At 44.2% G+C, this 13304-nt stretch overlaps 1 protein-coding gene across 1 annotated transcript; it reads right to left on the minus strand.

Moving 5' to 3' along the window:
• Positions 1-1003: 1003 nt before the first annotated feature.
• LOC117468693 (extracellular calcium-sensing receptor-like) lies at positions 1004-4733 on the minus strand. The gene is given in 11 exon segments (XM_034112918.1): positions 1004-1938; positions 2115-2238; positions 2347-2574; positions 2930-3205; positions 3293-3493; positions 3661-3672; positions 3675-3713; positions 3916-4002; positions 4234-4379; positions 4382-4518; positions 4609-4733. Coding segments are annotated over 11 exon segments (2271 nt in total). The 5' UTR covers positions 4719-4733; the 3' UTR covers positions 1004-1027.
• Between the last annotated feature and the right edge of the window lie 8571 nt (positions 4734-13304).

Genomic DNA, 13304 nt, shown 5'->3' on the forward strand with positions numbered 1-13304 from the left:
TAACATGAAGTACAGTACTGCATGTTACACAGAACAAATTGAAAACTGAGTAGGGAAAGGGTGATCATATCCAGAGAAAAACAAACAGGACTTACGAGATGAAAGTTGTTCATCTAAAAGAAAATACGTTGATATTCTCTGTGAAGTGCTAAATTTTAGAGAAAAAAATCACAAATTTTGAGAAAAACAAACCACATCTCTTTACTTGGCAAGTGGTAACCTCATCACACCACAGACACCAGACCACATTGAAGTGCTTTTAGGTTGACACACATTCACTCTGGAGCCAGCGTCATAATCTTACTCAGTTTCACAAACTGTATGAAGTCAGAGGAAGGTAGGCTCTCGTCCAAATCCTCCCTTATAACCACAGGGGTTTTATTTAGGGACCATCAATGAATTACAGTTTAAAGTTGAGTTATTATCAATTTCTCCATGCTGATTTGCCAATATTAGGGACATTTATGCCACAGAAATAACATTAAATGGTTCTCATATGGCACACCTTTTTTGATTACTGACTGCTATTTTAATGAGGTACATTTTTTTTTTTTCAATGTAATTCTTTCAATTCTTTATTGAAGATTCTTTTTTTTTCAAAAGCTTCCATTTCATGTAAACCAGCTAACTCAATCAATAAGAATGTCATTACTACACTGGGAAAGCACTTTTTCTTTATCTATTTTCAATGTACATACTGGTGAGTATATCTTATAGACCACATTAGCTCCAGACATGTCAAGATAAATGCATGAAATAATGTCAGCTGAACCTACATAGTTTGAAAAGTAAAATCTAAGAAAGAAAACCATAGTTAAATCAATTGCTATGTTAAGTTAATTATCTCATTTTAAATGCAAATGTATAATTTAATAGCATCCTGTGGAAAAAATGAATACATTATTGTGTTTAAGCACATACCACCACATATGGTCCAAGTTATTTGCCATTAGCCCTGCTTTCCCAATAACTAAACACATTAGCTATTACTATCAATCTCTTTTCCTATAAAACTAATTGCAGGTTTTTATGACTCAATACCCCGACCCATGATAGCTTTCTTTGTGTTCCTCTCTGGTCTCAGCAGTATAATGTAACATTTGGGACCAAACAGTGCCATCAAGAGGCCAAAACTGGAGGCCAGGATGGCAAATACTTCTACGGCATCTGCATATTTGCCTGGGGAGTTTCTGTAAGCAGGAACAAAGGCCACCCACACAGCACAGAAGATCAGCATGCTAAAAGTGATGAGTTTGGCCTCATTGAAGCTATCTGGAAGATTCCTTGCCATAAATGCTAACAGGAAACTAAGTATAGCAAGTAATCCAATATAACCCATTAACACTGCAAATCCAACTGTGGACCCGACTACACACTCATACACTATTTTGTCATTGTAGTATTGAGTGTTTTTTTGAGGCACTGGTGAGGAAGAGACAAGCCAAGCAGTACAAATCACTGCCTGAATGGATGTAAGAAGCAAAACTGTCCCTCTCTGCTGTCCAGCACCAAACCACTTCAGACTGGCTCCACCTCCTGGCTTGGAGGCGTTGAACACAGCCAGAACCACCATGGTTTTAACAAGAATACAAGAGATACAAAGTACAAAGCTTATCCCAAATGCTGCATGTCTCAATTGACATGTCCACAGTCTGGGATGGCCGATAAACAGCAGTGAACACAGGAAACATAGCTTAAGTGATGCTAAGAGCAGGAAACTTAGTTCTGAATTGTTGGCGCGTACCATGGGTGTGCTACGGTGATGGATAAAGATTCCTACGACAACAGCACAGATAAATGTGCCGAGTAAAGAGGCGGTTGTCAAGCAGATACCAAGAGGCTCTTCATAAGTGAGGAACTCTGTTTTTTTAGGAACACAGTGGTCACGCTGGGGGCTGGACCAGAAGTCCTCTGGACAACTGCTGCACTCCATGGAGTCTGTAAAAATAAGGGAAAAGCGAACACTGACAGTTAAGTTGAATGGGCCACTAATGCCCAAAACTTTATTGCTCGCCATGCAGTGGTGGACATGTGCTTTTTTTTACTCTTGGGCATCAAGAAAGAGACAAATGTATAATCGCTGGTTTAGGATGTCGTTTTATAATGATACCAACCAGTTTCATTGCTGTATTTTCCCTCAGAACAAGCGACACAGTCATAACAGCAGACAGGCTGTCCCTTTTTTCTGGTCATGCGGCTACCTGGAGAACAGCTCTCACTGCACACGGACTGGGGTGGCTGTCAGGATTGTAAAAGTTATAGAACAGTTATTCAACACTTTTTGATTGTGTTATTGTGTGTCATAAAGTACCAAGATAAAAAGAAAAAACAATAAACAGGATTAACCTGTTTGAAGACAAAGCTCCAGAAGATGTTTTCTTCATCAAGTGTGAGTTCTTCACCTTTGGAGGCAGACTTCTTAACAACACCCACATTCTGAACATTTATTTTTCCATCAGGGAGCCACTGCCAGTTCATGATGTCATATATTGGTAAGGCATCACCATTCTCATCAAATGATACTTGATCCCCAAATGTTGTTGTAAAGTTGACCTTTTCCAAGTAATGTATAAGCTACACAGGGATACAATACAGACATACAATTTGACAAGGTGAGAACAAATATTTACTGTTGTTGATTTTGCACAAGTATTGTGATGTTCTGTACATTATGATATATTGTGGATTTAGTCATGCTGGTCTACAAGTATTATAGTCAAAAACATCAACCACTTTTGCGATTAAATAATTACGTTTGTCATAAGAAATAGAGCTTTATTTTGTCTTGTAACTTCTATGATTAAATATGTCGTCCTCTACTCAAAGACAATCAGGAGAGTATGTCTTATTTTCCTATTTCATTGAGTAACTCAAGATGAAGCAGGAGATTAAAAAAACTAAACAGGTGTAGTGCAAACTGATATCACACCTGCCATGGCTCCAGTGTTTGCAAAGCAGCACAGCTGTGTCCACTGAAAGGCCCTCTCCCTGGCACACAGCGCAGCATATCATCAAGGGCATATGCCAGGGCATATACAGCCTTGTAGATATTGTATTCTGGCCTGAGGTTTGAAACATCCAAAAACTCAGTCTCCACACTTGCTAGATCTTCCTGCCCAGTGCATAGAGCTCCCCCAGCTTCCACCCAACCTGCTGGAGGTGGTGCAAATTTACACCAAAATGTGTATTCCCAAAACTGACTTACCTGAAATGTAATAAAAACAAAGTATTAACAGAAATAGTAATTACAATTATTGAATTTACAGAAATTATTGTAAGGTAACACTCTTACCATTCTATTCCTATGATTGTTTGACTTGTCAGGACTTGTTTTTAATAGAAAATCCTTGAGCCCTGATATTTCTCCTCGACGGATGGCAATGCCCAGGGTGCCACCCAGGTACGGCATGAGGCGGGGGGTCTGGAGCACAGCTGCTGTAGTCCAGGCTTCAATGGCCATCCACTGCAGGCCTGTCATATTCTGCCTCACCACCTGTAATATATATATCTTATTTAATCTAATTTTTCAGACTGATGTATAAATAACATAGCTTACTTAATAGGAATTAATACTTAAACTACTACAAATTACATTTAAAGCAGACATTTTAGATGGGTAGATGAAAAATAGATAGAGATAAAGATTGATACTGCAAATACCTCTTTGCCCAAGTCCAGCCAAAGTGTTTCATAATCTGAAACATAGCACGCACCTGAATAAAAATAGAGCACAGGGATACCTGTTCATTTCTCACAATAAAAGAAGAAGATTTTTACCACTACACTTATTTTCTATATCAACGTAGTTATATTAAGGATACACAACGCCAACACAGTACATTTACACAAAATCACAGCTCAGTAAACTCTGTGTAAAACATATGTATTGCATTTCTAGAACATAGTTTGTTTCACCTGGAAAGCATCACTTGGGATTGTTCTGAAGAAGGATGGAAACCTCCGCCTATCACTCAGGCAGGAACATGTGGCAAAGTAACTCACCTATAAAGACATACAGTATTCACACAAGTGTGACTTTTAAAAAATTACTTAAAATCAGGGTAAATAAATAAATAATTTCAGCTATTACAAATGAACTGTTTTAAAATATGCATTAAAAATATAACTTCTACCAAATAAAGCCTGAGATTCAATGTAATATTTCCCATCCTTTCATTTTAAAATGTGAAGTATCTACACATTTGGTGCATCAAAAGAACAGCTCAAACTTACCATGGGCAATTTGAATAAACCTATCACATCAGATGTGGCGATAGAAAATGTTGACATGGAATCTCCCACAATCCCAAGGACTGGGGGGGTCCCTAAACAGGTCTCTTGAAGCAGAAACTGCTCCTCTCGACCGCTGGCTAGTGACTGAATCCAATTACAAGTGTGGCACAGTTGTCATAAAGACTGTATCCCAGAGACACATTCTGTAGCAGGTTGGGGTTTTTGTTGATCTCATCAATAGCATAGGCCATGGTCATGGCACGCCTAAACCCTGGAGGTTCAAAACTACAAAAACATTTCTAGATTAACCACAGATTGAAAAATCAATATATAATTATCAGCAAATGTTGTCTATTTCATGTGTTTGAAACTTACCCTTGGCAGCTGAGCTGATTTGGCTCTGACGTGAACGTCGGCTCATGGAAGACAGAGGTGGAGTGGACCTCAAACAGACCACCGAGGATCACATCACCAGCCTTGTGCATCTCATTAAAATCAAACTGTTTCCTTAATTTACAGGAGGAGAAAAGAGAGGAAGACTCAGACAAGAACCAAATCAAGAACAGAAATGTCTCTAGAAATGCCCCCATAATGGCCCTCCTTCCTACACCCATTTGGCTTCATGCAATGTTACCTAATTTTATAAGTAGGGCTAAGTCATGTCTTTGGTCATGCTGGTTTTCGTCATAGTTTCACACCGCCCATCGGGGCACAGGCAGTAGTGTAAGGGCAGGGCATACATATCAAACCAGATTTACAGGCAATGTGATGATGACATTATTTATTTGCTGTATTTTCTGTTAATTTCTTTGTCTGGGGTACTTAATTTGTTTGTTAATTTGAAATTAAATCTGAGATTTTCCATTGAATTTCATATTTATTGTATTAAGTATACGTTATGCTGTTAGAAATGGATGTTGGTCAAGCTCCCACACTTTTTATAAATTAACTGCAAGTACATGAAAACAGCTAAATGTATCCACCCTGTCATGGACAAAATTCAAAGATTTAATAGGCCTACATTGTAATTACATAGTGATTATAAAATGTACATTTTCAGAAAGCTATAGTCCCTTTCTACGGTAGATCCGCCCCTGCTTGACCGGTACTTGCTTTTGATCAAAGTCAATGCGAAAAACCCGCACTCACACAGGTAAGCGGAGGTGAAGGGAATGAGCACTTTTACAGCCTTTTTGGCGAGGTGGGGGAACTCGGTCTCCACAGACAGCCAAAAGTGTGCAAGTGACGTTTTCTGCCAGACGCTGTCTCCTCTTTCACTTTAGGTAACTTCGCTAAAAATCGATCCATGTTGCAGCTCGCATAAAGTTAGCTGAAGTTAACTAGCTAGATTGAACTGTTTCTCGTAATTTTTTTCTCACGCTGCGCCTCCCCTGAAGCTCTCTGGCGCCCCCCAGGGGAGGCGTGCCTCACACTTTGAAAACCGCTGGTTTATATGAAACGGGGGGTTATGTATTGTAACCCTAGGTATATAAGCACAGGCGGAGCCCTCTACTGGGACCCTATGGGTACTACTCTCTATCATGCTATGCAGGCATTCACCGAGTTGCATAAACGTAGCCGGCCAATCGGGGCGAGCCTACCTGAATGGCCCACAGTATATAAGGGGGCTACGCCTCCCGACTGTCATCCTACACCCTCTTCAGCGAGCGGCATAGGAAAGACAGGGCCCCCAGGTAGAGTGCTCCGCCTGTGCTTATATAACTAGGGTTACAATACGTAACCCCCTGTTATATATCACACAGGCTCCGCCCTCTACTGGACTCTATGGGTACAGTGGGTGGAGCCCCGATGTATAAACGCCCTGTCGTCCAACAACATCGACCCATCACACTGCCCCTGACCGGCCTTTGGTTAACAGCCACCGCACCCCCACTTCCTCCCATCCGGTTGTGACCGTGGAGAAGTCGGGGCCGCAGCTTGGATAAGGCACACTCACACACGCTTACCTCGTGTAGAGTGTGCATAGAAAAAATAGTGTGGAAGACTCTGTATGGAGCTTACTGCGCATCATGTTCCCCAGGTTCCTAAGGAGCATGGGAAAAACATAAGTGCACTCTATCAGCAACCTACTGACCCACACTCCCCCCCCTCTCACCAGTCATGTGTTGCCCCGGCAAGCACAGACGACGAGAAGGAGCCAGACATGTCCAAGAGATAAAACGTTATGAAGGGGCCGCCGTGCATATATCCTCCACACTCACGCTGTTGAATAAGGCTGTTGACACAGCCATAGCCCGCGTAGAGTGTGCACGGACCCCAGTGGGGAGGGCTCTCCCCGCCCGTCCATAGGCATGTGTAATGCACTCGCAGAGCCATCCTGTCAGACGCCTCTTGGAGAGAGCTTTTCCAGCCACACCATCCCCAAAGCACACAAACAGCTGTTCAGTGAGCCTAATGGCAGCCGTGTGCTCTACATAACATGCCAGCTCATCGCAGCCTTTTGGAGGGCGAGTCGCGTTTAACCCGAAGCTCCGACCGACGCGATCATAAGGCTACAGATAGCAAAGAGCTTTGAATAACCAAATATTGATAGCTTAGCTTGGCTTCTGCTCTTAGAGTAGTAGCCTGCGCAGCGAGAAGATCAAAAAGGACTGAACTCGTTGACAACACCGGAACTTATGCTTTTCCGGAGTCATGCGAGGTCACACGTGATTTTGTTGACATAAATACTCAACTTGAATCACGTGGAACTTGTGTGCAAACATCCCGACCACAGCTGTAGTCTTTAACAAATGAACAATCGTTGTGAATATATAAAGTATACATTGCATGTTACACAATGTAAATAGTTAATTTATATACAGTATATATATGTTAAGAGCATATTTATTTGACTAATCAGACAAGTTGAAAATATTTTTACATTTTAACAAAGTTTTACTTTAAGAATGATATCATTTCAAATACACAATATAACAATACTAACGATTTTTAACATGTATTTCATAATTCAAAAGTATCTTTAGAATTTCATGAAAGATTATTTCTTGTGTTTACATTCAGCACAGTAAGATTTTCTTCCTCAGTATAAATAACGCATCATTTGTACACATGTGTGAAACGTACACTTTTCAGCTGAGCTATTGTGGCTCTGAATAATGTCTGCAGAGAAAAGACAGATATGTGTAGTGCACCTAAAACAGCCCTACTATAACCACATAACAAGGTTTTTGCATTTCATTAAGATTAAGGATGAGGGACAACAAAGAAAAAGGAGAACAAAAAGACAAGGTAGATACACATGAAAATGATGTGTCTAATGGCCTCCCCGCTCACATCTGATTCTATTCTTCATATAAGATTACTTAATTTTATAGGCAAGGATATTGTATGTTGTGCCACCCATCAGGGAACAGGCTGGGGGCAGGACAAAGTACACCTTTTAATTAATTATGTTAGTTTAATAAAGTAAACTTTACAATAAATGCTATGTCATATCAGCAAATACATTATTTGTTTCAGCAAATAAGTCTATAACCATATATTTTATTTTTTATTCTTAAGTTTTCTTCATGGAATAATGAACACACCAATATCAGTGTTTTTTTTATGAAAGCAACATAGAGAAGCTAGAACATGCAATAATATAAAGGGTTTCAATCTAGGAATAATAGTTGAACAATCCATTCGTGTATATGCACATGATATTTGATCTGTTCGTCTCAAATGCAAAAATGCTAAATATGATAAAGGAAAGGTGTACAATTCAGATGGTAAAGTAAGAGCAACCTAGGCTGAGTTATGATTCTTTGCTTAGACAATGGTATCTTTACATCAAACTGTCATATATTTGCTTGTGTTATTGCATTAAAACACAGGGAATGAAGGGAATAATAAAGGAATAATCAGTTTTACCCAGACATTTAATTATTTATGAACATGGTATTTTCAATAACATACCAATTACTATGGCCTTTGGTCCACACCCAAACAGCTTCTAAGTTCATTGAACATTAAAGGTCCCATGTCATGGCCATTTCTACTGATCATATTTCCATTGCTGAGGTCTACTAGAATAGATTTAAATTGTGCAATTTTCCAAAATTGCATTGGTTTCTCATACAGCATCTCTGTATAGTATGTGTATTCACTCTCTGTCCTAAACGGCTTGTTGGAGCTCCTGCCCCCCCCCTCCCTGTGAGCCCAGTGTGCTCTGATTGGTCGGGACGTTGCAAGCTCGTTGCTGCGAGCTGCTGCGAGGAGCGGACAGATTTTCGGGTCGGCGATACAGCGAGAACAAGCGAAACTCATCCTGAGCACACACAAACACTCACAGCCGAAGTAAAAACAATAAGTGTGGCTTGATATTGAGTAAGAAAAAGGTTTATAACGCTGTGAGAATGGGTTTGCGGAGAGCATTTCTCCGCGATCCCAACTCGTCTATTACCAGCGTTCAGGGAGCTCTATGCAAGTCAATGGGGACTCCCTGTTAGTTAGCCAAGGGTTCTATTTCGTATAAGGCTTCACCCTCTAAGGCTATCGCTATTGGGTAATCCCACTGCACGTGTGCAGCACTGACAGACTTAATCCACGCCCACCTATGACGTGGGCCCCACCTTCGGCCTCACTTCCGTATAAATAGGAAGTAGGCCCGACCATCTGCTCCCATTTTTCTTCAGCACTCCGTTGCAGAAGCACTGGCGCACAGACAGCGGAGAGAGGACGCTCTCGCTGCTGCGGCCGAGGATGATTAGCTAGTCCAGGAGTCTTACTCCGTGGACCAAGCCCTTGATTTATGGGATCCGAGTGGCGGGCAGCAGTCAGGCGACTCCTTCCCCTCCATTCACGGATCACCATGGGGTTCCCCCGGCCCCATCCTCCCTCTCCTCCGGATGGGGGAGACAGGGCGGGGGCTCGTGTCAGCCCGACATATGAGTTACGACCGGCTGTGGCTGGCTCGCTCCAGGGAGAAAGGAAGCGGCTTTACACAGACGATACAGGTAAGTACTGCCGGGGATGGGAGCACGCAAACGCGGCTCTCACTCCCCAGGTGTCGTGCACTCATTGTGTCCGTCTCCCTCTGGCCCACAGACAGCAGAGAGCGGACGCTCTTGCGGCTGCGGCTGAGGATGATTGGCTAGTCCAGGAGTCTTACTCTGTGGATCAAGCCCTTGATTTATTGGATCCGAGTGGCGGGCAGCAGTCAGGCAACTTCTTCCCCTCCATTCACGGATCACCATGTGGTTCCCGCGGCCCCATCCTCCCTCTCCTCCGGACGGGGGAGACTGTCAGCCCGACAGCCGAGCCTATGGGTTCGGCTGCCGGGCTGACACCGGGTCACCGGGTCCCTCTATCCGCCATCTCGGCTCTGCCGTATAGGCGGTATTCTCCAGGAACTCCCGGAGATCATCGGAAAGGCAGCCGCCAATGAGATCTCCCCGTTCCCCCGGTTCAGGAGAGCTCTCCTCCAGATGACATAAAAAAGCTGTATAAGCGGCTGCCTCATAGCCTGTCGGTTATTAGGCAGCAGGGCTCGCGGCACAAACCGGCTGTCTTTAAAACCTGTCGGTTGATTAGACAGCACGGGCTTGTTTCCTATGTCACAGATATGCCTCCACACACCTTTGCTCATTCCTCAAGCGGGTTTGAGCGTGAACGCACCTCAATGTCCGGTTTACGAGCCTTCTCTTAAACGGCGACATGATGAGAGCCGCTGTGCAATACAACGTGTGGAGGTGCATAAGCCAGCTGGGGTTAACCGGTCGGTTAACAGACAGCGGGGCTCGCCCTTTGAGCCGGCTGTAACCTGTCAGTTAGCAGGCAGCAGGGCTCGCGGCACAAGCCAGCTGTATTTATCCAGGCGGTTATTAGACAGCAGGGCTTGACGTTTAAACCTGATGCTCCTAACCTGTCGGTTAGCAGGCAGCACGGTTTTTTCCTCTGTCCCAGATGTGCCTACTACACACGGTCGTAATGAGCCCAGGGCTGTTATTACGCACTGTGTGAATAGCACTGCACACACCTCCGCTCATTCCTCAGCAGGGTTGAGCGGGAACGGGCCTCAATGTCCAGTTTACGTGCCTTAAAACTCCTAAACAGAGGCAGGGTGAGAGCCGGTGTGAGATGCAGCGTGTGGAGGCCCCCTCGCAGCTTTTTCGGTCCGGGCCCCTCTTGGGTTGCTTCACGGGCAACGGCGGCGAGGGCTCTGACGTGGCTCGTCACTATGACAACCACAGCACATTCCAGAGCATGTCGCGCGCTCTCAGAGTATTACTCAGAGTGGCGACGCGTGTGTTCGGTGGACAGATGGTTAATATTATGCAGCAAGGCCCACCGGGTAAGCCGGCTGCCCGTAACCTGTCGGTTATAGGCAGCATGGCTCGCTGCATAAATCTGCTGTCTTTAAAACCTATTGGTTTTTAGGCAGCTCGGTTTTTCTCCTATGTCCCAGACCTACCTCCTACACACGGTTGTAATGAGCCCACGAGTGCCATTATTACAGTGTGGACAGCGCTGCACACACCTCCGCTCATCCCTTAGGGGTGTTGAGCGTGAACGCACCTCAAGGTCCGGTTTACGAGCTTTCTCCTAAACGTGACATAAATGAGAGCCTGTGTGAAATGCAGCGTCTGGAGGACTCTGGCGTGGCTCGTCACCATGACAACCACAGCATCCAGAGCAGGTTCGCGCGCTGATCGGACGGCGCGTGTGTTCGATGGACAGAGGGAAGTACTGTAATATGCAGCAAGGCTCCCAGGTTAAGCCGGCTGCCAATAGCCTATTGGTTACTTGGCAGCATGGCTCGCTGCTTAAGCCGGCTGTTTTTTTTAAACTTATCAGTTAATAAAACAGCAGGGTTTACTATTCAATTCGTCTACCTTAAACCTTCCGGTTATTAGGCAGCACGGATTTTTCCTCTGTCTCAGACGTACCTCCTACCCACGGTCGTAATGAGCTCACGCCCCCCAGGTGTCATGCTCACTATGTACCCATCTCCCTCTGGCCCTCAAACAGCAGAGAGCGGACGCTAAAGGAAGTTCGCTGCTGCTGCTGCGGTCGAGGATGATTGGGCAGTCCAGGAGGTTTACTCCGTGGACGAAGCCCTTGATTCCTGGGTCCAAGTGGAGGGCACAAGTCGGATGACTACGCCCCCTCCATTCATGGATCAAAGGGGCCATTATTACGCCTCGTGGGGACAGCACTGCACACACCTCCGCTCATCCCTTAGTGGTGTTGAGCGTGAACGCGCGGTTTACGAGACTTCTCCTAAAACAGCGACATAATGAGAGCCTGTGTGAAATGCAGTGTGTGGAGGGCTCTGGCGTGGTTTGCCACCAACCACAGCACATCCAGAGAATGTACACCCGGCGCTATCAGAGTATTACTCAGGGTGGCGGCGTGTGTGTCTGATGGACAGATGGATGAGCAGGCGGATGGGCAGAGGGTAGTCTCTGCAGTTCGCCTCTCCCCCCCGCAGTTCTACGGGATACAGGGAACCCTGTCATCCCAGGAACAGTGTCTCGCGCTCCGTGCAGAGCGGCAGGAACTCTGTTAAAGGGCCCATGTCATGGCCATTTCCACTGATCATAATTACATTGTTGAGGTATACTAAAATAGATTTATACTGTGCAATTTTCCAAACTCACATTGGTTTCGCATACAGCATCTCTGTCAAGCATGTGTATTCAGCAGTATTCACTTTCTCCACTAAACGACTCGTTGGAGCTCTTGCCCCCCCCTCCCTGTGAGCCTAGTGTGCTCCGATTGGTCAGCTCGGCCACTCGTTCTGATTAGTCAACCACCAGAGAGGCTGCGCCCATGTCAGTGCTTTTCCCGGCTGCTCTCAGCGTAACATCAGTCTTATCATGGCGTCGGTACAGCGGTATATTTTATATACATATATATTTTTAACTGTTGTTATAGAAGAGTGTGACGGCCTCAGGGCCTTTGTCTTACGGTGGGGTGGAGCTGAAGAGGGTAATCAGCGCGATCACGGACACCTCCGTAGCCGGTGCTATTAATCCCAGCGGCCCGGAGTCTCTCTCCAAAGCGGCTGCAGAAGGACGAACTGAGCGACCCTCTCCCCTCGACCACCTGTCTTTGCATTTACCACAATAAATGTGCCGTGGTTTTGTAAACTCGTGTATGTCTCCTTGTCTTTCCGTTGTGGCCTACGAGCTACTCTCATAACAAAGAGTAAGTTATTTTTACCCGTTATAAACTACTACTGTTTGATGAGAAATCAAATCATGGTTTGCTATATATGAATTCAGGGAAGAAAGGATAGGCCTACTAAGTATTTCCATTAAACGTTATTTTTAGAAATGTACAAAATGAACATAAATATACATATATACACGGTATATCATCCATTCCTCCTCCTTGCATCTTGCCTGCGCACAGTCGGTGCGGTGCCTTTTAGCACGACGCCTCAGTAGTAGTAGAAGTGCCTTTTAGCACGTCATGGATTGTCCGCCAGGATCTGGCTGGACGAAATCAAATGCAAATCACAAAATATTAGAGAAACTTAGTTGTTTTAGATTCGTTAGTAGTAGTTGTGTAATGAACAGCTTGCCTGCTAATATGCTAACCTAGCTTTGTTTACCTTGGTAGCTAACACGATATGAACGTTAGCTTGGAGGAAAGGCAACTATAATGCAGTGTAATAAAACTACTATGAACAAAAGCTAGTGGTTCATATTAGGCTAGCAATAACGTGTTTATAATTGCAATCGTATACGGGTATTCTGCTACCATACAATGTAACTTGCATGAATACATTGTTTTGCGCTAGCATACAGCTAGCCTCGTTAGCTACATGCAGTATATGTACGGTCACAATGTACGGTAAATCACAGTACAGTATACTGTATGAGTATTCCGTGTGTGTGAATGCAGACATTCTCCTGCTATGAGATACATGTATGCAAGGCCATCTGCTGATATTAGAGTTGATATATGGAAACTCTAGCAACTTAGTTAGCACAGTTAGCACTGTGTCAATGGCTTAGCAGTCCAACACAGTTTACACATTTAAACAGTCTTGTTTGATAAATACACAAATAACAATGCAAACTTACAGGTTGTATACCCAGATCTTCCCCTGCTCC

The sequence above is a fragment of the Trematomus bernacchii genome, unplaced genomic scaffold, assembly GCF_902827165.1.
Source record: "Trematomus bernacchii unplaced genomic scaffold, fTreBer1.1, whole genome shotgun sequence".
Taxonomy (NCBI): domain Eukaryota; kingdom Metazoa; phylum Chordata; class Actinopteri; order Perciformes; family Nototheniidae; genus Trematomus; species Trematomus bernacchii.